This window comes from Neomonachus schauinslandi, chromosome 11 (assembly GCF_002201575.2).
Source record: "Neomonachus schauinslandi chromosome 11, ASM220157v2, whole genome shotgun sequence".
NCBI classification, from domain to species: Eukaryota; Metazoa; Chordata; class Mammalia; order Carnivora; family Phocidae; genus Neomonachus; species Neomonachus schauinslandi.
Genome location: NC_058413.1, coordinates 56621465 through 56645981, shown reverse-complemented (window position 1 = coordinate 56645981; position 24517 = coordinate 56621465). Strand labels below are relative to the sequence as shown.

Sequence of the window (24517 nt, the reverse complement as noted above, 5' to 3'; positions counted from 1 at the left end):
GCCCAGAGCCTCGGAGGCCTGGGGCGTGTTCAGTCAGGGTAGCTGTTAACTGCTGTCATCATGTGAAGGTGGTGGGTATTTGGAGACTACTGAGGAGGAACCCCTGATGTCACCTGGAGAAGGTGACAGGTGGTGAGTGTGAAAGGAGCAGGAGAGGGGCACAGAGGGAAGGTATGGAGTTTGGCTATTGGTCCAGGTGGAGCCGAGGGTATCTAGGGAAGGGTGGTAAGAGGCGCTGGTGGTCTTGAATGCTAGGCCAAGGCCAAGGTGTGTGATCTGCCTGATGCCCCTGAGCCCCGGTGCCTGGCGGCCTCTGCCAGGAGCCACTCACCAGGGTTGGGGTTGTCCTGCAGGGCCACCACGTACTTAGACCTCTTCCGGAGCCCTTCCAGGAAGGTGACCACTAGGTCACGGATGTCTTCAGCGTTGCTGGAGGTAAAGGTGTACTCATCCCCTTTGATGGTAGCCAGCGTGAAGCTGGGGGCTACCAGTTTTGCTCCCCTGCAGGACCAACACAGAGAACAGGGCCCAGCCGGGGTCAGTCCTGCCCAGCCCAAGTGAGGGCCAGCCCAGGTCAGAGCAGCCTGGCGCGAGAGCAGGACATGGCACTCCCTGAAGGAGGCCGAGGCCAGCCCAGTGAGACGTGGCCCTGCCAAAGTCACACATGGTCGGGGGCAAGGCCTGGAAGGGCCCAGTCTAGTTCCCTTTGGCTGTCTAATTCCTACCCACCCTTTAGATCTCAGCCTAGATACTGCTTCCTTCAGGAAGTCCTCCTTGCCCTCCCACAGCCCACATCACCCTGGTCCTTGCTTTAAAATAGCCTGTTCAATGTCTATCTCCTCTCTCAACTGAAGGAAGCTGCAAGAGGGCAAGGCCTATCACCCTGCATCCCTGTGCCTAGCACATGCCTGGTCAGAGCTGGACATGCCCGGCCCCAGCCCGCAGCAGATGCTGCCCAGACACACCCGCATAAGCCTGGGATCAGGGGAGGGCCCGCTGGGAACACCAGGCTATTCCAGGAGCCCCCCCTCACCACTGCTCTAGTGCGCCTGCACCTTTCAGTTTCCAGAGTTCCCCCACCGATTGTTACATTTATCCCTCACCACTGTTACCAAAGGCAAGTATTAACAGCTCTGTTTCAGGGATGAGGACATGGACATGAGTCCCACCCGGGCCCCTGAATCCCAGGCCAGACCCTCTTTGTACACACTTGACAGCCCCCAGCTGTCCTCCTAGCCACCCACACCCATCTCTGAATGCCATTAATACCCCATAAAGGCCCCTCGGCCCCGATCAGGAGGAAGGCGCCTGGGTGGTCTGCACAGTGTGGTACAAACTGCTCAAGCACATGGGACCAGGACAGGTGACTGGATGTCTCTGCACCTCAGTGACATCCTCTATGAGGCAGCGACTCCCTGTCAAAGATCCCCAGGACCCCCAGGAAAGCTCCAGTAGCCCTCTCCTTTCCCATCTGTCTGTGTCTCCATCTGCCCCTCCTTACTTCAGACGGTGCTGAGTCAGAACACTGGGCTTGACACATCCCTGCCGCTGGGCTTTGGGCAGCGCTGGCCAACCCCCTGCTCTGCACTGAAGGGTGGCGCGGGAGGCGCGGGAGGGGTTGCACTAACCTACTGCTGGACACGGCCATGATCTCGGGGAAGGACAGCTCCAGGAGCACCTGCTCCTGCTCATCCACAAAGTAGACCCCCGTCCAGTTGACCGCCACAATAACGTCATTCTTGGGGAGGCTGGGGCCTGGAGCAGAGACCAAGGCAGCGAGAGGGAGGCAGCCCCACTCACAGCCCAGCCCTTCCCAGTCCTCATGCCCACAAGGGAGGTAGCAAGGGGGAGCATACGGATATCCATTTTACAGATGGGGAAACTGAGCCTCGCAGAGTGCAACCTCCCTACCAGTCAAAACTCAGAAGTGCAGTGGGAAGAGAGCACTGAACTTGGGAAACTTGGTTGGAGTCCTAGCCCAGCCTCTGTTCTTTGTGCAGCTCTGGAAACGACCCTGCCCTGGAGTGAGATGGGCTATGGGGAGGGGGTCGACTGAGCCCCAAGATCCCCTCCAGCTAGATATCTGGTGATTCTGTGAAGCCCGGGACCAGTGCAGGGCCTAGCATGGAGCAGATGCCCGGTCATTCGGACCCGAGGATGGCAGAGCCAATGGCCCTTGTGGGTTTGTGTCCGTTATATCCACGCTCTGCTTCAGAGTCAGCCCAGCCTTTCCTCTGGGCCGCCTGCTTCTGTACACAGCAGGTGCTTAGTTATCTTAGCAGGCATTTCGTTGTCTAACCCAGAGTGTTGCTGAGCGCCTGGGCTGGGGGCAGGCAGGAGCCACCCTGCTCACTGACCTGGCACGAGCAAGCAAGGCCGCAGGCAGGAGCCGGGCTCACCGCGGGGTCTGGCTCAGGCCATCCCTTCCTTCTGCGGTGGGCTGGAGCCATAGAGTGCGGGGTGGGAGAGCACGTGGAGGAAGACGGGGAGGCAGGAGGGCTGAGGGGGTACCTGAAAATTTGTAGGCTTCATAAAACCTGGAGAAGAGCAAGGGCCACTTGAAGCGGGCATAATTGACCACATCCTCTTTGACCTTCTGGGCATCAGTTCTCCTCTGGGCATAAATCCCCTGCAGAGGGATGGATGGGGAAATAGATATCACATGAGCTCTGTCTGAAAATCCAATGTCTGTGCCCCCCAAGCCAGGAGCGCCCTGGAACTAAGGTGCCCTCCTGGGCACCGTGGCCTTGTCACACCCCATCAGCCCACAGCCACCCCCATCACTCCATAGGTCCCACCTGCAGGGAGCTCCCAGTTCAGCTGCGACAGAAAAGCCCACGACTCTGGCCGGCATACGTGCAAGGCCTGAAGTCATGGGTGAGCATGAGGCATCTGGGGTAGGGGCACGTGTGTGGCTGAGCAGGGGTGTGTGTGCCACACCAGGAAGAGGGGTGGGGAGCAGACACGTAGGAGCCAGGCCACACGGAAGTGTGGACGAGGCAGCCACTGTTAGGCTGGGCTGTTAGCAGAACCTGACAGCGAACCCGGGAGGGAGGAGCTGGGGAGGGCTGGAGTAGCCAGGGGCTGATGCAGTGCTGCTGGAGGAAAGCCCTGGCATTTGATTACCTAAAAATAGCCCTCAGAGCCCTATTAACAACTCGATGGGGTTCGAGTAGAACTGGACGTATCAAATTGAACTCATGGTATTTGTCATCTCTGGACACCGACATGGGCAAAGACGCATGTGCATGCCATGTGCTGAGAGGGCCGGAAGCAGGGCCCTCCCAGGAGGGGACAGGGGTCAGAAGAGACTGCGTGTGCAGACACGGAGAGAGAGGATCATCAAGCAAATGCAGCACAGAACAACTAGTAAGTCTGGGTGAAGTGGAGGGGTATACGGTTCCAGGTTTTGGAACTTGCAACTTCTCCATAAGTTTGAAGTTGTTCCCAGATAAAATGTTTTTACCCCTTGGACCCTAAAAACCATGCTAATTCATAGTTGTACACTCTATGGGAAGACTGGCTCCGGGATATGGGACACACAGGCCAACAGGCTCTGGTCCAAGCTCGGTTGTGGGCTGTGAGGGGCAGAGACCACCCCTGTCCTCTTCATGGCTGTGTCCCCAGGGCCTGGTGCAGTGCCCGACACATGGCAAGCACCCCAAACAGAACCAATTGATGAAGGATGGCAGCCGGCCCAGAACGTGCCAAGTGCATGATGGCAGTGAACTCTGAGGAGGCCCCGGGGCAGGGCGGGGGGGGTGGACTCAGAGGGATGGAAGCTATTTGGGAGGTGGAATGGATGGGCTTCGGCAACTGACAGGGTGGGAGAGTGAGGGGCAAGAGGTTGCCTGGACAGAGAGACAGAGGGGTGGAGGGAAAACATGCATTGCTTCTGCAGGGGCCTGGAGGGGAGGGGAGGGGAGGGCCTGGCGGGGGAGCCAGGCCTAGATGTAGGGAGGGTGCAGGGCAGGTTCCGAGACGAGGGGAGGCTTGTGGGCAGCTCACCAGGGAAGGCAAAGAGTTGGGTGGGAGAGGTACATGGGGCCCCTGGGTTAGGGAAGAGGGCGTGTGGTATAGAAAGCTGAAAGACTGCTGGTCTGCAGAGCCCCCGGGAACTTGTGTGCAAAGACGACTCTGGTCTTACACAACCAGGGCCAGGAGGTGGGGAGGCCCGTGGGTCCAGCAGCCAGGCCACCCCTCCTCTAGCACTTGGGCAGGCCCCTTAGCTTGGAAGAGAGCCACTCAGGGCTGGTTATGAGCCTGGGGCCTCGAGCAATGGGGTCGAGGGGTCTGTACCTAAATTTCCCCAAGCAGGAAGTTGGGCTGGAACTCTTTTAGGCAGGAAGGAGGATGTGCTTCCTAGAAGCTCTCCCAGCATGCACCAACAGTACTGAGTCGCGGCTCTAGCAAGCGGCTGAGGCTTGCTAGAGGGCCAGATGATGGGGACTGGGCATTTGCCCCTTCTCTGCCTGGGACGGTACACAGCAGCCTGGGGCTCACTGGGGCTGTGGCAGCCAAGCCCTTGGACCCATGGTTTCTCTCATGAGGCTCATGAGCCCCTCCTCTAAGACCCTGCCCTGCCCTCCTACCTTCTTGTGGGCAGCAATGGCCAGCTGGGCCCACTTCTCAAGTGTCTTCAGGGGCGTGATCTCGCGGGCAGGGATATAGGTGGGCACGAGGTTTAGGAGGCGCTCCAGGATCATCTCGGAGCCATAGTCCACAAAGTACTGCTGGGAGGCCAGCTCGGCCAGGTCATCTTCCTAGGCGGGGAGGGAGAGGAGGATGCTCTTCACACACGCTCTGGGAAGCCCTTCCAGACCAGTGAAGCCCCTAGGGCCCTGCCTCCTGCAGCTGTCGACCCCGGGGTTTGGGAAACTGATTCCCCAGAAGTTCTCGTCTGCTTGGTGGAACCATGAGCTCCGCAAGGACAGGGCCACACCCCTGCCTTCTCCTGGGTGCCCTCAGCACCAGCACCGAGGCGCACAAGGTGACCCAGAGAGGCCGGCCAGCCCATCGGTGATGGGTCAACCACCACATTCCTGGCCCGTGAGCCAGCGACTGGGGCTGACAGACTGCCCTGGGGAAGGGGGGACCTGGGTCCTGCTGGCACTGTCAGAGGGAGGGGTGGGCAGCACATAACCATCTCCATCACCACCCCACCCTGGGATGGGCCAAGTAGTGAGCAACAAGGAGGCTCTGCTGCAGAGGCTTTAGAGGGCCAGATGATGGGGACTGGGCATTTGCCCCTTCTCTGCCTGGGGCGGTACACAGCAGCCTGGGGCTCACCGGGGCTGTGGCAGAAGGGGAATAGAGAAAGGCTCTTTGGTGTCTTGAAGGCAGTAGATGTTTCCCAGCCCGTTCAAAGCATTTCAGAATTTTGACAACTGATATGGCTATACTCACACCTTCTGCGTGAGTATCAGCTCACCACCACCATTACCACCAACACCATTTTCACCATCACCAACCTGGCACCATCCCGGGCCACCAACCCCGCCCAACACCAACACCATCCTCATCATCACCACTACCATTGCTGCCTCCACTGTCCCCACCGCCACCACCAAGCACCCCCTTCTTTTCCATCACCTCCACCCTTAATCCCCATCACAATCACCAACAGAATCTTAGGCACCATGAGAACCATCATCACCACCATCCAAAATAAAATAACACAACACGAGTTACTCCATATCACTCCTGTCCTTTAAAAAGGAGACTAAGAGAGTACACATTTGCAAACTCTGGCCTATACAAGTGAATCTCTTACTCCTTTAAGACAGGGTTTTCTGGATGAACGCAGAACAACATAGCAAGTTCTGAAGCACGGACTCTGTACCATGCATGAGCACTGCAGAAGTGTGAACACCTCTTCCACTGGCAGGGTTCACACTAGGCTTCAGAGCCCTTGTTCCCATGGGCAGTGTTCATCTAGAAGAAGCCTCAGTCGGGCTAACCTCCACATAAGCTAATAGTGGGTCACAGACAGTAACATTCAGCCCAAATTTGGAAAATAGAGGGCTGTGAGCCGAGCAAGCTCAGGCAGAAGACTCACCGTCACTCACCTTCTCACACCTGTACTCCCCGAACTTGACCCCTCGCACGACCTGCTGGTAGATGAGGTTGGTGGCCACGTTGTCTTCGGAGGGGTTGTGCCAGGGCGTGAAGACCTCTTTGCGGAAGAAGAGCCTCCAGGGGGCATTGCGTTCCTGGGCACCCTGCTCCTTGGCATACTGCTCACACTGGGAGATGGCGTCCATGACGTGGTCACTGCCACTGCCCAGGGAGGACACCTGCGGGCACAGGGCTGGAGGTCACCCAGCAGAAAGATGAGCAGGCAGGGAAGGACTCACAAAGAGCCATCAACTGTGCCAACTGTTCTTGTTCAAATGGAAAACCGGGGCTCAGAGAAAAGCAGGGATGTGTCCGGGTCACCCAGGAAGCAGATCAGACCTCTGGATCCCAGCCACAGGCTCTGAGTCGGCACAGCCACGCGGGCATTCCCATTTCCTAGTGTAAGCCTTACGTGAAACTCTGATGGACAAACGGTCACTGAAAACACGGGAGCTATCTGTAGGTGAGAAAAATTCAGGCAAACTCTGTCGGACAACATGGTTCTGTCCCTGGACCTGCCGGATTGGGGGGGGGGGGCGCGGACATCACTGCTGCCTGCGGTATTGCTGAGTGCGGAGGCAAAATCACCCGCCCCCCGGCCCACATGTGCCCCGGGTCGCACACACTCCAGGTAGCCACCAAGAAGCGAACAGAAACCACCATAGAAACCTGATAGAAACGTACATTCCCATTTGCAAATGAGAAAACTGAATCTCAGAGACTAAGTAGCTGCATGCCCCCCCACCCTAGTCCGTGTCTGTCATGTTTTTTCTCCGGTACCAAGGGAGGGTTGACTCAGCCCAGGTACGTGACAGAAGTGAGCTCTGGGTTTCCATCTACCACTGATTCTAGGTGCTCTCCACAGTCCTAATGAGTTGGGCAGAGGCAGAGGTACCAGTGGCTGAGAGGAAATGAAGGCTCTGGAAGGTAGGTAACTGCCCAAGATGGCCTGAGTCAATGCGTGGCAGACCCAGAACAGGAGCCAGGGTGGTGCCAGGAGGGGGTGCTGCGGGGGGGGAGGGCTACCTTATCAAACAGGGCAATGTAGAGGGAGAACCCAAAGCGGTCCTTGAGCGAGATCTTGTCAGCCAGTGCGTCGCAGAGCTCCTTGGCCGTGGTGGCTGAGTCGGTCAGCAGGGTCTTGGTGGTCCCGTCCATGAATGTTACAGGCAACATGATGGGTTTCTTGGACTTGGTGGCCTGAAAATGACCAAAGAGTGTTTGTGGGGATCTTTTCACTTCAGACCAGTTCATGCCCTCTGGGTTTCCCGGCTCCCTGCTCCTAGGGGGTTGGAGCTGCCCCAGAGCCTTGGACCCCAGCATCCCACCAGGACATCGCCTGTGGCTGGTCACAGGTGCCCAGGGAGCCCTGTGGTGCTCCCCACCCTGACAGCACCTTTAAGGTCCCTGAGCCCGGGCATTGGGGCTGGGAGGCTGGGCACTGCCACATGCCAGGGGCTTCTGCCCTCACATCATGCAACCATCACAAGACCTCGTGAAGTGAGTGTCATCACTGCCATGTTACAGATGAAGCTATTCAGACGCAGAGGGAACCCCTTGCCCAAGTCACTTGGACTAAAAAACAGATGGGAGTCCACTGGGCGCTTTCCTGTTCCAAGAAGCCTGGGATTCCAGAACTTAAAGAACCATAGAATCCTAAAGTGGGGAATGTTTCTGGGGCACTGGAGCGCACTAGACACACACACACGCACACACACACACACACGCACACACGTGCACTTGCGTGCCTGGGTGGGGCCAGGAGCCACACCTGCAGCTCCAACCAGCTGGGCGGCTGTGTCCGTGTCCCATTGACGAAGGTCCTCCTAAGCCGCTCCTCACAGTACGGAGCGTAGCCAGGCGGTCCCCCGTGGATGAAGTTGCGCAGGTACTGCAGACAGAGGGCCGGCTGAGAGGCCTCCAAGCCTCCCCCCACCCCGAGACCATGACAGCGGCCTCACCAGGTCTCCTACTTCCAACCCTTCCACCCACACTCGGGACCTGCTCGAGGCCCGGTCATCCACATCCCTCCACTGCTTCAGGGGCTCAGCCCTGCTGCCCTTGGGATCAAGTCCATGTGCCTCAGGCTGGCATCAAGACCACCACATTCTCACCCTGTCCGGTCTCAGCCGTGCCTCCTGCCTCCCCCCACATACCGTTCCCCCTCTCTACACCTAGCCTAATCACTAGGCCCACCTCCCTGACTCCTCCCGGCTGGGAGAGCACTCTCCTCCTCACGGCGCCGACCAGTGGGGTTGGTGCTGCTGTGACCCGCTCTGCCTCTGTGTCCCCAGCGCCCAGGGCCTGGCACTGAGTTGCAGTCAAGAAAGTGGCCTGAGATCAACCACAGTGCCTGCTCCAAGACCATAAGTGGAGGGTCCAGGAGCAGCTGCTGTCAAATTCAGCGTCCTCATAAAAAGAAAGCGGCTGAAGGGAAAACAGAGCCAAGGGCTGGGAGCCCGGGGCAGGGCCAGGACAAGGCGGTGGGAGGAGAGGGCCTGAGAGGAGAGGGCCCAGGCAGGGCCTCCTCGCCAAGCCCCGCTGCGCCTCCTCCTCTGGCTCTCTTCTCTGATGCCCTTCCCGCCCCAGGAGGCCAAGCGCCTCCCTACCTTAACGAACTTCTCGGAGGGGGCGAAGCAGCCCACGCAGAGAGACACGAGGATCCAGCCCCGGGCATAGCTGCTCTTGGAGGGGTTGTGAGTCAGCTGCTTGCTGATCTGGCAGTAGATCTCATCCCTAGGCAGGCGGAGAAGCAAGGAGGGGAGATGGCCTCAGGATAAGCCCGGCTCCTCCTGCCTCCCGGCCACAGGTGGGACACACAGCATGCTGTCCTCTCCGGCTTGCCCCAGACCACCCAGGAGGCAGCGGCATGGGGCTGGCCTGGGAAGGCTGTGCAGCCACTGAAGGGGGTCTGGCTTTGGAGGCAGGTGCGTCAGGCACGAAGCGTGCTCCTGTCCAATCCAGCTCCATAGCCAGGTCCCCAGAATCCAGAGAGGGGTGCGCCTCCTGCTCTGGGGCACAGCGGCCATGGCTGCTAGTGATCACTTCGAGGGGAAGCACAGGCTGCCCCTACCCTGTCCCTCACCAGCTGGGCAGCCTGGGCAGGTGAGTTCACCTCTCCAAGCCCAGCCCCCAGTCGGGACAGCAGCTACAACTTCTACTGATGGCAACTGGAAGAGCAGAAACAGCAAACACGTCTGAGGAGTTGGTCTGAGAGATGGAAGAGGTGGGGCTTCAACTTTCACTCGCGATTTTTCCATAATGTTTGAATACAGTGCTTAAGTGGCCATGTATTACTTTTGTAATCAGATCAAAGCAGTGAAGGTAGTTTTATTTTGTTTTGTTTCTATTTTAAAGGGAAAGATAAAACCTTCCTTACAGGCTTTTTGTGAAGAAAAATGAGAAAAGGCTTAGAAAGCCCCTGGCACAGTAAATCCTCTATAAAGGCTAGCTGCCCAGTGAAGCCACTGCCTGCCTGCCCGTTCAGGGCCAAGGACAGGGCGTCGATGATGAAGTGACCACCAGGGGGCACTCACGGCCACGCTTCCCTCTCCGAAGGGCAGGCCTGGGCAGGAAGGAGCGATTATCTGACCCAGTCGCGCCACCATCCTCAGGGTTCAGGGGCCAGTGCAACGGCAAAATTAATTATGAGGTTGCTCACTTTTTATCATGACAAACAAGGTCATTTAAAACATATTGTACACAATCTGCCCACCATCTGTATCACAATCATTGCATAAAATGAACATAATTTTAGTATCCAAAAAGTAGAAAGGGTAAAATCTCAGAACAAAGAACAGTTCTTTCAACAAATCAGTTTAGCTTTAGAAACAACCTTATATTTTTCCCATCTCGTCACAGACCAGTAAAAGCTTTCTCACCTATATCTGGGAGCTAAGGCCAAGGGAAGGGAGGGATTAGCCACGGTCCCTCAGAGACTCAACACCCAGCCTTCTGACTCTCAGCCCAGGGCTCCCGGCACTCTGTTCTCCAGGACTGACAACTTTAGGTCTGATGGTGAGGGAACTGGGAGGCAAATTCTCGCCCCTTCCACACACCTTGGGCAGCTACCTTTTCTTCCTGGAGGCAGGTGGCCCTGGGTGCCTGACCATCTCCGCTGAGGCCTCTAGCAGCAATGAAAGGGGGCCTGACTGGAAGGCAGGAGGTCTGGGAGGCTAGGGCCCTGGGGCAAGTCTCTTCCTCTCCCTGGACCTCAGTTTCTCCATCAGTAAAATGGGCTCAACCCCCTGCCCCTGCCCCATCCTGCTGTCCTCTCAGCCAGTATGCACAGATTCACGGGCTCAGCTCTCCTAACTGACCATCTTGTGCTGACAGAGTCCTCAGAAAAGTCCTATCTGTCTTCCCTCTGACCTAGCTGAGCTGATTCCTTTATTGCTCCTGGTGACTCTTAGATCATCCCATCTCCTCCCCAACACCCCAGAGACCTGAACAAAGGAGGCACTTGCAGGTTTCCCAGGCACGCTACCTGCACGAACCCTGTCCACAGGACGGAGCTGACAGGAATGGGCCTACGGCAGGAGATGCATTTGATAATGAGAACAACCGTGCCTACCATGCGGGTCCTGTCTTACACGCTCTCCAGAGATCGATGTGCCCACAAGCCTATGAGGTAGGCGCTGTGATTATTCCCTCTTTACAGATGAAGGAACTGAGGCTCACCGAGATGAAATAGTTCTATCAAGGTCACATGACTAGCAGCGGAGCTAAACCCAGGCCTGTTTGGCCTCATCCATCGCCAAGGTGACAAAGTCACAACTCGTGCCACCAAAAGCCCTTCAGGGCCACACCCTGAGAAACGCTGGGTGCCTCCCGAGCCGGCAGCTCCGCAGCTACTGACCGGAGCGCCGGCCGCAGGATGCCATTGCCGATGACGAAGTGCAGCTTCTCCAGGTTGGATGTGGGCCGGTCCTCCAGCATGCTATTGCCCTGCACGGTAGACTCCCCGTCATGTAGCCTCTTGGTCACCTGGGCCAGAGAGAGGGGACAAGGCTTGGCCCGGGCAGGGAAAAGTGAGGGGGGGCCCTGCCACATGTGTGAGTCTGCCCACTCCCCTGGAGAGCAGATCCTAAGAGTGGCCAGAAGGGCTGGCTCCGCACCACGGTCATGGCCCCAGCCCTGTCCCACCCCCACCCTGTGCAGAACTGACGTCGGATCGATGACGCGCAGACAGCTGGGCAGCACTGGCCCGGTGCCACCTACTAGGGACAAGGCTCCTCTGTAGGCTCCCTAACTGCCCTCCCCACCCTCCCCCAGGGAAGCCCTTTCAGCCAGGACAGGGACCTATTCCTCTGACTCCTGGTGGGACCCCTATCTCTCCAGGGTGGGCCACAACTCCACACACAACTCTGACACCCAGAATACACCCTGGATCCAACCACCCAGTCACCCTCACCAATCCCTGGCACCCTGGCCCCTATGTGAACAGCTCCAGGCCTGGGCTCTGACAGACGTGTTTCTCCTCTCTGGCTCCACACAGCCCACCGCGCCAGCCTGCACCCTGCCCGGAGCCCCAGAGTGAGAGGGGTGAGCGGCAGGAGGGTGCCCCTGCGGGTGGGGGGGGCTGGTGGAGGAGGTCCTCACCCCTATGGAGCACCCACAGCTGTGCTCTCACTCCATCCTCCCTGGAGCCCACCAGTGGGCATGTCCCCCCCCAAACTGAGCCCTTCGGATACCCAGATACCCAGCAGCAGAGCCGGGATTCAAATCTGGGGCCACGTGGCTGCAGGACTGGATTTGAACCTCAGATGGAGAAGAGGACAATGGCAGAGGCAAAGCAGGCTGGGGAAACCCTGAGGAGGAGCGTGACTCTACTGTAGAGGGGTCTGGGCAGGCTTCCTGGAGGAGGTGACGCCCAGGCAGAAAAGAGGAAGGAGGAATTTTAGGCAGAGGGACTGATGTGTGGGAATGTAGGGGGATGAGGGAGCCAGTCCCCTGCACTGCAAATGCCTTGGTTAGTGTCTGTTGCCCTCCCAGCCTGCACAATCCCAGAGCACAGGGCCAGGATGGCGCTCAGGAAAGGCCAGGTGACTAAATGAGAGTTCAAACAAATGAGTAGCGTTAATGCCCCATGGGCACTCTTACCCCCAGAAAGTTCGCAGTATCTGAAAGGTCCTTGGATCAAACGCACTGGGTCCCTGCACTGGCAGGAAATGTCCTCCCTCTCACCATGTGCCACTCCAGCCCTCTCCAGCTCTCCAGTCCCCTCTTCTGGGAAGCCCTCCCGGATGTAGCCCCAGCCTGAGCTCACGGCCCCCTTCCACACACCCCTGTCTGCCCAGGGGCTCCCCACACAGTCCAGCCCAAGCCCCTGGGAACAGGCAGCTGCTGCTCTTGTTCCCACTCCTGTGGTCCCTGAGCTCAGCCTGGCCCCAGCCTGCGTCTCCTCAGGCAGCCTGCGTCTCCTCAGCTCTGACCTCCTCTGTCAGTTTGGACTTCTTCTTCAGGGTCAGGTGCACCAGCTTGTGCCTCATGCTGCGCTTCTTCGGCCCCTCCGGTAGCTGGGCCTGCGGGACACACAGGGGTCAGGGTCAAGCGACGGGGCCGCAAGTAATGATGATAAGGGCAACAGACAACGGAGCTCCGGCTCGGGGGTGGGCTCACCTCCGCGCTAACGTTTACGAGGTATACCACACGCTGCCACCCTCTCGTCCCCCACTTCCCCGCACCAGCCAGGTGATGGCCGGGAAAATGGAGACTCAGAAAAGTGTAGGAAGCTGCCCAGTGCCTCCCAGTGAGTCAGCACTGCGGCGGGCTCTGACTGCAAAGGCCTCATCCGATCCTGAGCCGCACTTTGCAGTTTACAAAGTGCGCACACACTTGTTCCCACAAGCAGACAGAGGAGAGTGGGGGTCAGGGAGGTGAGGCAGAGGCAGATTTTAGGACGCTCCTTCTGGGGAGCCCCCTGAGGCTGGGGATGCCGGGCAGCCGTTCCGACGGGCCTGGGGGGGACACGGATGGACCAGGGTGCGTGGTAGCTGGGCCTCACCTCACCCTCGCCCTGCAGGGTCTGCAGCTCCCTCTTGTATGTCTTCTTGCCGAGGGTCTCGTAAATCTTGGTCATCACGGGGATGTTCTCACTGCCGTCACTCATGGCCGTGTGGTACTTGGGCTCAGGGAGGTCCCCCATGAAGCGCAGGATGGTGATCCAGACCGCCAGGGCCGCCTGGGGGCAGCGCTGCGCGTCAGAGGGCACAGGCCCGTGCAGGGCTGAGCTTCTCAAAACCCCGGGGGTCTGGGGAGGGGGCCGGAGAGGGCCGCAGGAGGGCCACCGGGCTCAGGGTGCTCCGCCGCTCCTTCAGACTGCGCCCACATGGCCCGGGCCCAGGCGGGGCACCAGGGTGAAGTCAGCCCTCGTCCCGCCCCCGCTCCCCCCGGGGACCTGCCCCCTGGGCCCCCACGCAGCCCTCACCAGCTGGTCGCCCTCATCATCGTGGTAGAGCAGCGGCTGCTTGAGCGGCCGCCGGGTGTACGTGTGCGTGGTCGTGCCCTGGAAGTAGGTGGCGGCGAACTTGGCGAATTTATACTCGGAGAGGTCCTCCTCGTCCTCGTCAGGCAAGGGAAGGGCTGCGTCCAGGTCCTCCTCCACCATCTCCCTGCGCCCACGCTCCAGGTCCTGAGGAGGCCAGAGGGGTTCCCTGCTCTGCCGTGGGAGCAGACTTGGGCCAAAGCCCCCCAGCCTGTCCCTGCGGGGCCGGCTCTTCCTGCACAAACTGTGTCATCCTGTTCAAGACCCAAACAGCCCGGCACATGGTACGTCCCCAATACACAAATGAAGGCAAGTTTGTGAATGGCCCTGGAGGGAGACAGTGACTGGCCCAAGGTCACACGGCTAGCTGACAGCTGGGCAGGGGCCGCACGTCATCACTGCTGCCCTTTGCTCAGAGGGGACCAGGGGGACCTTAATGTAAAGAGGCACAAAAGGAGGGAGAACTATCACACTGCGTCCTGTCCCCACCCCTGTCCCCAGTTTGATACCTCAAAGCCACTGGGTGCTTGGCCCTCCCGGCCTGGCAGGCCGCCCGAAGTGCCCAAAAAGCCAAACATCTTGTCCACCATGTCCGAGTGGTTGATGGGCTCGTGGCGGGCCCTCTCCATCTGCTCCAGGAGCTCCTTCTTCCGCCGAGCCTCCTCCTTCTCCTTCAGCTCCCGCTCCGCGTCCTCACGAGCCAGTTGTGCCAGGCGCTCCTGGGAGGTTGGCGTGATACGGGGGGACAGCCTCAGGGAGCAAGCCCTCCTCGGGGAGCCCAGGAGAGCCCCTGCAGCAGTCAGGCCTTAGTCCCAACCTCCACCGCGGCCCTCCTAACTGCTGGCAGGGACTGAGCCTCGGGCTTCTCCATCCTCGGCCTCGCCCCACCCCACCCTCACCGTCCGATGCAGACAGATGCCCAGAACCCGGCCACAGAGAAGCCTCCAGACAAGCCCAGAGCATGCCACCGCCCTTCCGGGCTTAGCTGGGAACTCACGCCCCCCTGCTGGAGGGGACCACACCAACCCAGAAATCCCACAGCCGTTGGGTTGAGGCTCTGAACCAGTGCTGTCCAAGCCATGTATGTGGTGGCTTTGTTTAAGAGAGTGAAAAGAAATAGGTGAAATCTAGTTTAATAATATATTTTATTTAACCCAACATTTCCGAAATGTTGTGCCAACATGTAATTATTATATTTAAAATAGAACTGAGAGATTTCATGTTCCTTTTTTTTTTACCGTCTTCAAAATCTAGTGTCTATTCTATACTTAGAGCCCCTCGCCACTTCAAGCACTCAGCAGCCATGTGGCTGGGGGCTCCCGGGCTGGGTGCTCTCACCCCGGCTTGGGCTTTTTATCCACGTGTTCTCTCCCAGCTAGGAAAAGTGTTCCCGAGGGCACAGCCCCTCTTCCTCCAGAGCCACAGCCCCTTGTCCTCAGGCCCGGCCCAGGCCCAGGCACATGCAGATGGAAGGCAGGCTGCATGGACAGATAACGGATCGCGAGTGCCGTTGAGCCAGTGAGTGGACATCTGAGGGGCTGGGCCCCTCAGCTCACCTGATGCTTGCGCTCGGCCTCCTCCTTGGCCTTCTTGGCGCTCATCTCCTTCCGGAGCTTCTCCTCCTCGGCCAGCCGCATCTTCTCCGCCTCCAGACGCCGCAGGTACTGAGGGAAGGGGCAGCCAGCCGGGGGGGCGCCGTCACGGTGCTTCCTGTCAGCTCTGGCCCACCCCACCCCGCCCGAGCTCTGGGACTGGGGGGTGGGGGGGCGACCCTGCCGAATGATTCGGCAGATAGGGAAACTGCGGCATCTGAGAACTTCTCCAGGTCACGCAGCAGGTTGGGGGCATTGCTGATTCCCAAAGCCGAACCAGATTCACCACAAGAGTGACTGGGGCCCCAGACACTGCCCTTGGCTGGGAGGATGGAAATAAGGGGTGTGATCCCAGTTTTGTGCATTCCCCAGAGGAGGCAGGGTCCTAGACCCCCTCTGTAGGCCTTGGCCGACAAGTGGGGGTGATCTGCCTGCCTGAGGTGGAGCAGCACCCCTCAGGGGACGGGCCCCACCTGGGGCTCCGAAGCCCTACCTCGGCCCGGAGACGTCGGTGCACCCTGCGCGCGATCATGCCCCGGGCGTAGGCCTGCACCGTGAGCACGGCCCAGAGGCGGTGGCGGAAGGCCTTGCGCACCAGGTAGGCGCGGCAGCGGGCCTGGAACTCGATGATGTGCCGGCGGGCCAGGCGGTACTGCTCGTGCAGCTTCCGGGAGCGGTGCAGGGCCTGCAGCCGCAAGAAGCCCAGCCGCATCTGCAGGGACACCAAGCGGCTCAGAGCCTGCCGCCCCCATTCCCGGCTGGCCCTGCCCATGGGACTGTCGCCGCACGGGGCGCCACTCGGACCGCCCCAAACACAGCTCTGTCTTCTTTCAGACCAGGGCTCCCCAGAGCGAAGCTCTGTTTCCTCTCGGACAAGTTTTCTAGGGAGTTGGCCTTGGCATCCCTTGAAGGGACCTCCCCCCAATGGGCCCCCATTCTCAGACGAGGAGCTGGTCTCCTTCCAGTCTGCCTCCCCAGCCCTAAGTCCAGGTTGCAGCCCAGTTACTTGGCAGAGGTCATGTGACACCCACTCCTAGCCCCCTCCACAGTCTCTAATGGCCCAGGTGCTCCCAACCCATCAAAACATTCCAAACTTGGAAGAAGCAGACTTGGACTTTGGGCTGGAGGAACGGCGGGGCCTGGCGAGGGCAGTGGCAGGAGGCCGACCAGGCCTCGGGCATAGGCGCCCTGCTGCTATGGCAACAGGGCCGGGTTCAAAGGCCCGGCGGGGCAAGGAGCAGCCCCTGGGGAGGCTCACCAGCTCATAGTTCCTCCGGCAGTTGTGGCCCCGCCAGTGCCTCTGGATCAGTGTGGCCGCGTTCTTCAGCTTCAGGAAGTGAGATCTGAAAGAGCAACGTGATTCAGGAGGATCTCAGAGCCGAGAAATCATGCCCAGAGGCAGCCAGGGGACTGGTGAGGCTTGGACAGGAGAGCGGGGCTGAGTCCCAGCTCTGCGTCTCCCAGCTATGTGACCTTGGGCAAAGGCACACAACTTCTCTGCCTCAGCTTCCTCGTCTGTAAAATGGGTACAGTAACACCTGCCTTGCCTGCCTCACAGGCTTGTCACATATGCCCACTAAGGTGGGCATTCAGAGGTATTTACTGAATGAAGAAATGTATGAATAATAAGTAAATGAAATAATATAAAGATTAGAACTTTTGAACATGGTGAACATCCCTTATTACTAACTTCCCCATTTTATAGACGAGGAAAGTAAGACCCAAGGAGTTTGGGGCTAGAGCCCATGTCTTCTGCCGGACTCTGAGTGAGCACAGTGCTGACCCCCCCACACACCTGAGGCCGCTCATACAGGACAGTCACCTGCAACCTGACGGAGGACAGAGAGACCACACCTCCCACAGCAGGTGTCTGCCGAATGTAGAAGTGAACAGTGGAGGAGTGAAGGATGGGTATGTCACGTGTGAGGGAGCCAGCGAGCCAGTGCCTGTGTGTGCCTGAGCGAGCGAGAGCTGTGGGAGGGGATGGACAGATGGGCGGGCGGACGCACGGACAGAAGAACTGACGGAAGGGCAGATGAACTGAAGGATGGATGGACAGACGGTAGATGGAGAGAGGGAGGGAGCGACCCGATGAACTGCTAAAGGGGCAGGTTGTGGAGTTTTGTGGAGCCCAACTCATAGTCCAGAGTCAGCCCTGCCCAACTGTGAACCGTTAGAGCTGTACACGTGCCCCTTACGTGGAATACGGGACACGCTCTGTGATTCGCATCCGAGACACGGGAGTGTCCACCTGGGTGCCTCACGTAGCCACGTGTGCGTGCCGGTCCAGAGGGGCGTGTCCCGTATCCCTGGGCAGACGGTCGTCAGGGTTTGCACGATCATGCGTGCATGCTATGCACACGTGCACTTGCTCCTTGCACATGGGTGTATGTATTTAGTCCTAGCGTTCACGCCGGGGACAGGGGCCAGCCCGGCACACACACACACATCTGTATGAGGGCTGAGATGGGGGAGCTGGTCCCGACACATACCTGTCTTTGAACCCCCGGATGACCTTCTGGAGGAGGATGACTCTGTCGGTGATGGCCTTATCCCGCTCCACCTCCAGCAGCATGTCGTGGTGGTCCTGGAGGGCAGAGCTCCTGAGCTGCACCCCCACCCTCCTCTCAGGGCCCCCAGCTCAGTCCCGGGCTGAGGCTGCCTCACACGGGCCCTCCTTCCTTCCCTTGTCCCCCGTACCTCCCAGGGCCACGGGGACAGACCCGGCTTGTGGCTGTCTCCCAGAGGCCGGGGTGGGACAAATGGCATAGGAGGAGTCTAATCTGACTGGATGGGGTCAGAGAGCCCACCATTCACACACCGGCTTCATCCCTATGGCCATCTCTGCCCAAGCCCCCACTTTTCTCAATGTCTCTGTCACATGGGTCCTTGACCTGGGCCCTGCCATTTCTCTCCTGGCCTCTGTCACTCCTGCTCCGGCCCTCCTTTAGGGGGAGGAACCCCCCCCAACATGAATCTGATGGTGACCTTAAAGTGACTCCCCTGGTCAAGCCCGGTCTCCCGCCTGGTACTCAGGTCCTCCAGAACCCAGGCCCTGCTGACTTCTCTAGGCCTCTCTTCTTCTCCCTCCAGTTAGACAAAACCTCATCATACAGTCAACAGAGATGAATGGAATGTCTACAGGCGCCAACATGGTGCTAAGTGCTGGGGGGGATGCTGCTGTGAACCAGGCAGACAGGGGCCCTGCCCTGGGGAGGCGGAGCCACCCCCACCCGCTAATCCCAGACCACATCACTGTAGACAGAGCCTAGCAGAGCGGCAGCTCAGCCAAGGCCGTCTGAATGAATGAATGAGAAGTAGATGTCTGAGCTTTCAAAATGACAGCACATTTCTGGAGAGCACAGGGAGGTGAGGATGGGACAAGGATGGTCCTCAGAGCTCTCTGGCACTGGACACCGTCCTGCTGCCTGCCTTTCCTCCCTTCCCCACACAGACTAGAGGCCCTGCTCTCCGCTCCAGGTCAGTGCGCCACCTGGGCAACTGGCTTCTCCTCTCTGAGCCTCTGAAATGGGCGTGACAGTTCTACATCCCAGGGCTGCTGTGAGGACTAAACAAGATCCTGGATAAAAAGCCCCACCTGGGCCTGGCACAAAGAACGCTCCTGGCAGATGGCAGTAGCGATCTGAGCAGGCCGGGGATAGCGGACATGTGTTCCTAACAAGGAAATGAAGGCCTGGGGAGATGAAGGGACTGGCCCATGGCCCCTCAGCCCGGGAAGAATTAGACTCCACCCCAGATTCCCTCCAGCTCCAGGTTGGCTCCCCCCTTCCCTCCCTCCTGCAGCTGTTATCCCCAAATGCCGGGGCCCCACCCACCCACCAGAGGAAGGAGCCCTGCCCATTGCCCAGGACAGCGGAAATGGAAATGGGGAAGAAAGGCAGGCCGGGTGCTCACACTGTCCCTGCTGCAGCTGCCAGGGCCACAGCCAATTCCCAGCAAGCTCTACTCCAAGGCCAAGACACCACATGGCCCAGCTTCCTGCTCCCAGCCCTGCCCCCTCCCCAACTGCCCCATCCTGAAGTCCAGCCCCATGGAGCTCCAGGTGCTGCTCAGGGAGGGTGGGAACAGGCCCCTGTAGAGGACAGAGGGAGGGGGCAGCATATGGCCTACCACAGCCCGGATGAACCCTGCCCGGCCGGAAATCACAGGAGGGGGCCTAAAGATACACTCAAGAGCCCTCCCACCCCTTCTCCCTCCCATTTTACAGATGGGAAAATAAGGCTCAGAAAGGGCCAATGAGCTGCCCAAAATCCCAGGGCAGATGACCAACCACAGGGTCCTGACCTCACACCCCAGACCACAGACGCTCTTAAAACCAGTCTCCCCTCCCTATCACAGACCGCAGGGCAGGAAGACCACAGAGGCCCAGCACCGACCACCTGATGCTGCAGCTTCTCTGCAGAGGCCCCTAGGACCCCGTCCTCCCTGTGACAGGGAAGTCACAGATCCGCAAGGCCGCCAGAGACAGAGGCTATGCTCACCTTCAGGAAGATCTTGGTTTTGCCAATCTGCCAGTCATCGTGGGTGCCCAGCACAGCCTCAGCCATGCGCTGGCACGTCCCCCGAAGGTCGTCCTAGGGGGTGCACAAGGGAATGGGCAGCCCCACCCGTGAGAAGGACCCCTGAGTGTCCCTCCCAAGGCCAGGGGCAGGACTCTGGCTCCAGCTCTGCCCCTGCCATGCTGTGTGTCCCTGGCCGGGTCCTGCCTTCTGTGACCCTCAGTTTTCTCCTTAGCTGGGCCAGATGATTGCAAAACCGTCTCCACGGCTGACGTCCCGGGCCCCGCCGGGCAGCCCTGGTCTCGTCCACTACACCACGTGCGTGAAGGCCATGCCAGTGGAGCATGGCGATCCAAGCCCTTGGAAGCCCTCTGTTGGCTCCTCCCCGACTTTCCCAGCCATACGGGAGGTGGCCGAGCTAAGGTCGAGCCCAGCACACGGTCCCCATGAGAAAACCAGGGCCCGGCTCAGGCCAGATCTGGGACTGTCCCTCCTGCCGTCTCTGTCTCCAGCCCTGTACCTGCTTGTAGGCGGGCTTCACCCCCGGCTGCAGCACGCGGTAGCGCTCCACAAACTGCACGAAGCTGTAGCGGATGGGGTAGCCAGCCCGGCGGATCCGGATGGTCTCCATCATCCCCGAGTACCGCAGTTGGCGCACACACAGGGGCCGGTCGAACCGCTGCCGGGCACGGAGCCAAGGGCATCAGCGCTGGAGGCCCCTGCTGGGAGCTCAGCCCCGCTCTGCATTTTCCCAGCCACACAGCAGACGAGGAGCAAGGCAGACTGAACTCAGACTCGCCGCTCGAACTTACTTAGCGGCACGGAATGACACCCTCACACGGGACAAGCTGCATGCTTTGGGGGCACAGAGGAGAAACAGCTTAACTCCCCTTGGGATATCTTGAGGGGGCTTCATGGAGGAGGCGGCCTTGGCTCTAACCCTGTCAGGAGAAAGGGCGCTGGAGGAGGCAGGGGGCACATGGGCAAAGGTGTGGAAGCCCAAAGCGCAGGGCACGTTCGGGGACTTGATGGGGACTGAGGAGGCTAATGCACGTCGAGGTCATGGTTGTGCAGGTGTTGGGCGCTCGTACAACCCCAGGGAGTGCCCTTCATATCACAGCCACAGTACATTTGTAGCTGTTCCGACAACTTTCTGGCCACTGGCGGTAAAATGCCTTAAGGAAGAGACAATTTTCCTCATGGGCACAGAGTTGTTTTTGTGATGGCAGCAGGTGTCGAGGGACTAGAGAGGGCCTCAGAGGCCAGGCTGGGGAGGCAGCAGGGAGTGACCAGCAACCAATTGAGACCCACTGGCTCTCATCGCAGTCAGGAGGGGGACTGGTGCAAAGAGACAGGAGACCAATGAGAAGGTCCTGCTGCTAAGGTTCAGGCAATAGATGCCAAGGTCTGGGCCCAGAGAAGGTTCTGGAAGCATCTGAGATCAGGAGAGAGGGTATCCAACTACCTTGGCAGGGCCCTGGCCCTAGGGGGTGAGCTAGAACCCTCTGTAACCGTCATACCCCTGCAGACCCAGTCCTGGGCCCCATGGGGGACAGGCCAGCCCACTCTGGGAAATGTTTTCAGGCTGGGGGCAGGGCCAGCACACAGCTGGCTGACTTCCGACACCTGTTTCCTCTCCCTCCAGGCACTTTCCCTGGCCCAGCCCTGGCCTCCCTCCTTCCATCCTTCCTCCCCAGACGCCTCAGGCCCCAGCCCCACCCCCGCAACCGGGGCCTCTGGGAAGAGCTCTGTGGTAAACAACACCTCCCAGAGCTGTGGAAAGAAAGGGCCCAAATGAGGGATGGCCCCGGCTTCCAGCTTCTGGCCTCAAGCCCCTCAATCTCCGGGTCTGCAGTCACACATCTCAAATGTGGACTCATTATGGTCGGTCCCTCCTTCGGGTCCCTCCTTCCCAGGCTATTGGGAAGGTGGAATAGTGCTGTGGAGAGACTATGGCCCTGTTGGGCACACAGTAAAGGCCCAATCAATGTTATTCAGCAGAGTCAAAAAAGGAGAACATCCCCCAACGAGTCAGAGGAATCTGGGAAGGCTTGGAGGAGGAGGTGGTGGTTGGTTGGTTCGAAGGAGAGGGGGCTTTCAAAGTCAGGGCCACAGCAAGCAGCGCAGCTGACTCCAGTGCCAGGCAGCCCGCATGCATATGGCAGGAAATGCCCCCAGGGACGTAAGCCCAGCTTAAAGGCGGTAGACTCAGGATTTGAACCTGCGTGGAGCCCGCTGCAGTCAAGGCTCTTTCCGGGGTACCTGCTACCTCCAGTAAGTCGGAACTGGCTCTATAAGCCCCTCAGGTGCCCTGCCATTCCCCAAAGAAGACAAAGTCTCAGCCCAGCCCACACCCTGCCCCTTGGCCGGGCGCCTCCGCCTGCCCCAGGCTGGGCCCTGGCTGGCTGGACCAGGGACCAGGGCCACTTACCATGGGCTTCTTGAACTCATTGGGCTTGATGCAGCGCACGAAGAAGGGCTGGCAGGCGCCCAGTGTGCGCATCAGCAGCTCCAGCGACCGCTTGAACTGGCTGCTGAGTGTGGGCGAGCGCTTCCTGGTCTCGGCGCCCTGGGGGGACGGACCACAGGGATGGGAGGGGCTGACCTGTGCCCCCCAGCCCTCCAGGAAGGGAAGCAGCAGGCTTTGGGCCTGAGGCGGAGCCGCCCCCGGGAAGCAGCTAGCAGGGCACTTGGGGTTTTCCTGTGACTGGCCTCATCTGGGCTGGTGCTGGATCTCAGATGCACCCCTTGGGGCACCCCCCGGGACCTGGGTCTGGAGGAGGGCTACACGGGGAGTGGGTGCCCCCCCCCCACCCATCCCCGGGTTGCTGGAATACTCTGGGCAAGGCCCAGCCCCTCTCAGTCTCCATTCTGCCGTGCCGGGAATAAATGAGGAGCCGAACTTGGTCACCTCGAGACACTGAGGTCCACTCTAGAGAGGGGTCGGACAGACCTACATTCAGACCCCGGCCCCACCACCTCCTAACTATGTGATCTTGCACAGCTCACTAAACAGCCCTGAGCCTCTTTCCTAAACGGGAAGAGTGCCACCTCACTAGCCGACAGGGCTGTGACGAGATGGGCACAGACTAGGCCTCAGGAAAGAGCAGCCTGGGAACCCGTGTGTGCCCCGGGGTGGGGGGTGCTGTCTGTGCCCTCTCCCTTCCCTGGGGGATGAGCCCGTCAACAGCAGGCCCAGATCAGCCTCCTGAGAAGGCACGCAGCTGGCCTCCCACCAGGTGGCCCTGAGGCCCAGAGGCTCTGAGCCGGGCCGGCCAGCCGCTATCTGGGTGAGCCGGCTAGCACCCCGTCCCCTGTCGGGATCCCCATCTCAGAACACTGTGAAATGAAGCAGGGGTGCTAGGGGAGGGCCTGGTCCACAAACAGGAAGTAGAACATCTCAGACCAACCCTGCGACACTAGACCTAGAAATCAGACTCAATTCCAAAGTATTTTGATGTTGTTATTTCCCTGCCGGCTTCGTCTGTGTGAGAATTTATCAGTGAATTTGATTATTATTGGAAGATTTTGTATTTTACATGAGACCTTATTTTACCTGGTATCCTGGAGCGCCGCCAGCCAGGCGGGCAGGTGGAGGGGTGTGAGGTGTGTGGGGAGGCAGAGGTGTGGAACACGTACAAAAGTTAGACCACATGCCCCAGACGGAAATGGAACTTGCCAGGAAACCACAAACACTTGCTAGTCTGAGATGTGCCCGGTCTCTGTGTTAGTGTCATTTGGCACATATTCGAGGATTTGCCAGGGAAGCTGGGGAGTCTCTGCATCGGGGTACGGTCAGTGTCAGGTCTCTGACCCCCATGACCGTCCCAGAACCCGATCCAGCCGCAGCAGCGGACGACCCGTGGCTCGGACGGGGAGCCGGCCGGCTTGGGCTTCCCTCTGCCTGCGGTAGAGGCCCCGCCCCGAGCACACGCACCCCACAGACCCCGACACACACTCCCACACACAGCGCGCACACACACACACACCCCCATACAGCACATACACGACACAAACCTTTCTTTGCTTTCTATCATCACTCCGGAACTACTTCTGTCTGTCTGTCTGTCTGTCTTCCCTGCTGGGCTGTGAGCCTAGTGAGGACAGGCAGGTCTGCCTTGTTTTCCGGGGGGGGGCCCAGGGCTGGGCACAACTAACAATCAGCAACACTTCGCACAACTGGCTCCTAGCGTCCGTGGGCCCCCAGAAACGTCCACTTCCCGACTGCCCCTTCCACACTCTACAAACTGCCCCCAACTCCTCTTCTTTCAGATCCAATAGCGGTCTTACGGGTTCTACCTCCCTGCTTCTGTCCCCCACACTCCACACCTCCCTCCGTCCACGATCGACCCGGCAGCCCGGGGAAAGCTGTCAAAACACAAATCCAGGCCTCTCCACCCAACACGCTCAGAGCCCCTGCAACGGCTCCCGGGTTCACGCCGCATGAACACCGACGTCCCCGCCAGGACGGACAAGGTCCTGCAGGATCCGTCTCTCAGCGCTTCTAGGCACCCCCGCCTCGTGCTCTCCACAGGGCCCCAGGCCGGCCCAAAGGCTTTGCACTGGCTGTTCGTCCTCCAGATGTGCGTGGCTGGTTCCGCCACCTCCTTATCAACTTCCCGTAAGGCCTTTCCCGGTCCCCCTATTCGACATTGCAAAGCCCCACCTTGGGCATTTCTCCCTCCTCAGTTTCTCTCCATCTTATGTATCACCGTCTGACATACTATGTATTCTACTTATTTATCTGCTTATTAGCGACTTCTCCCCTCTGCCTGAACGTAAGCTCCATGAGGACAGAGGCT

At 59.3% G+C, this 24517-nt stretch overlaps 1 protein-coding gene across 3 annotated transcripts in view; it reads right to left on the bottom strand.

Annotated features, from left to right (window-relative positions):
• Window positions 1-24517, bottom strand: part of MYO7A (myosin VIIA) — a 64572-nt gene that overhangs the window by 15194 nt on the left and 24861 nt on the right. For 2 of the 3 annotated variants that reach the window (XM_021704595.1, XM_044919836.1), the window contains exons 14-33: window positions 22147-22284; window positions 20236-20394; window positions 19698-19790; window positions 17688-17782; window positions 16454-16538; window positions 15689-15907; window positions 15160-15267; window positions 14113-14322; window positions 13547-13750; window positions 13124-13300; window positions 12552-12641; window positions 10976-11103; window positions 8727-8853; window positions 7889-8008; window positions 7144-7317; window positions 6069-6296; window positions 4593-4763; window positions 2512-2629; window positions 1629-1755; window positions 332-501 (exon numbers count right to left, since the gene is read on the bottom strand). In XM_021704595.1, the coding sequence (XP_021560270.1) occupies window positions 332-501; window positions 1629-1755; window positions 2512-2629; window positions 4593-4763; window positions 6069-6296; window positions 7144-7317; window positions 7889-8008; window positions 8727-8853; window positions 10976-11103; window positions 12552-12641; window positions 13124-13300; window positions 13547-13750; window positions 14113-14322; window positions 15160-15267; window positions 15689-15907; window positions 16454-16538; window positions 17688-17782; window positions 19698-19790; window positions 20236-20394; window positions 22147-22284 (2941 nt within the window). Of the gene's footprint in view, window positions 1-331; window positions 613-1628; window positions 1756-2511; window positions 2630-4592; window positions 4764-6068; window positions 6297-7143; window positions 7318-7888; window positions 8009-8726; window positions 8854-10975; window positions 11104-12551; window positions 12642-13123; window positions 13301-13546; window positions 13751-14112; window positions 14323-15159; window positions 15268-15688; window positions 15908-16453; window positions 16539-17687; window positions 17783-19697; window positions 19791-20235; window positions 20395-22146; window positions 22285-24517 lie in introns of all 3 variants that reach the window. The other variant, XM_044919835.1, reaches the window with a different exon arrangement.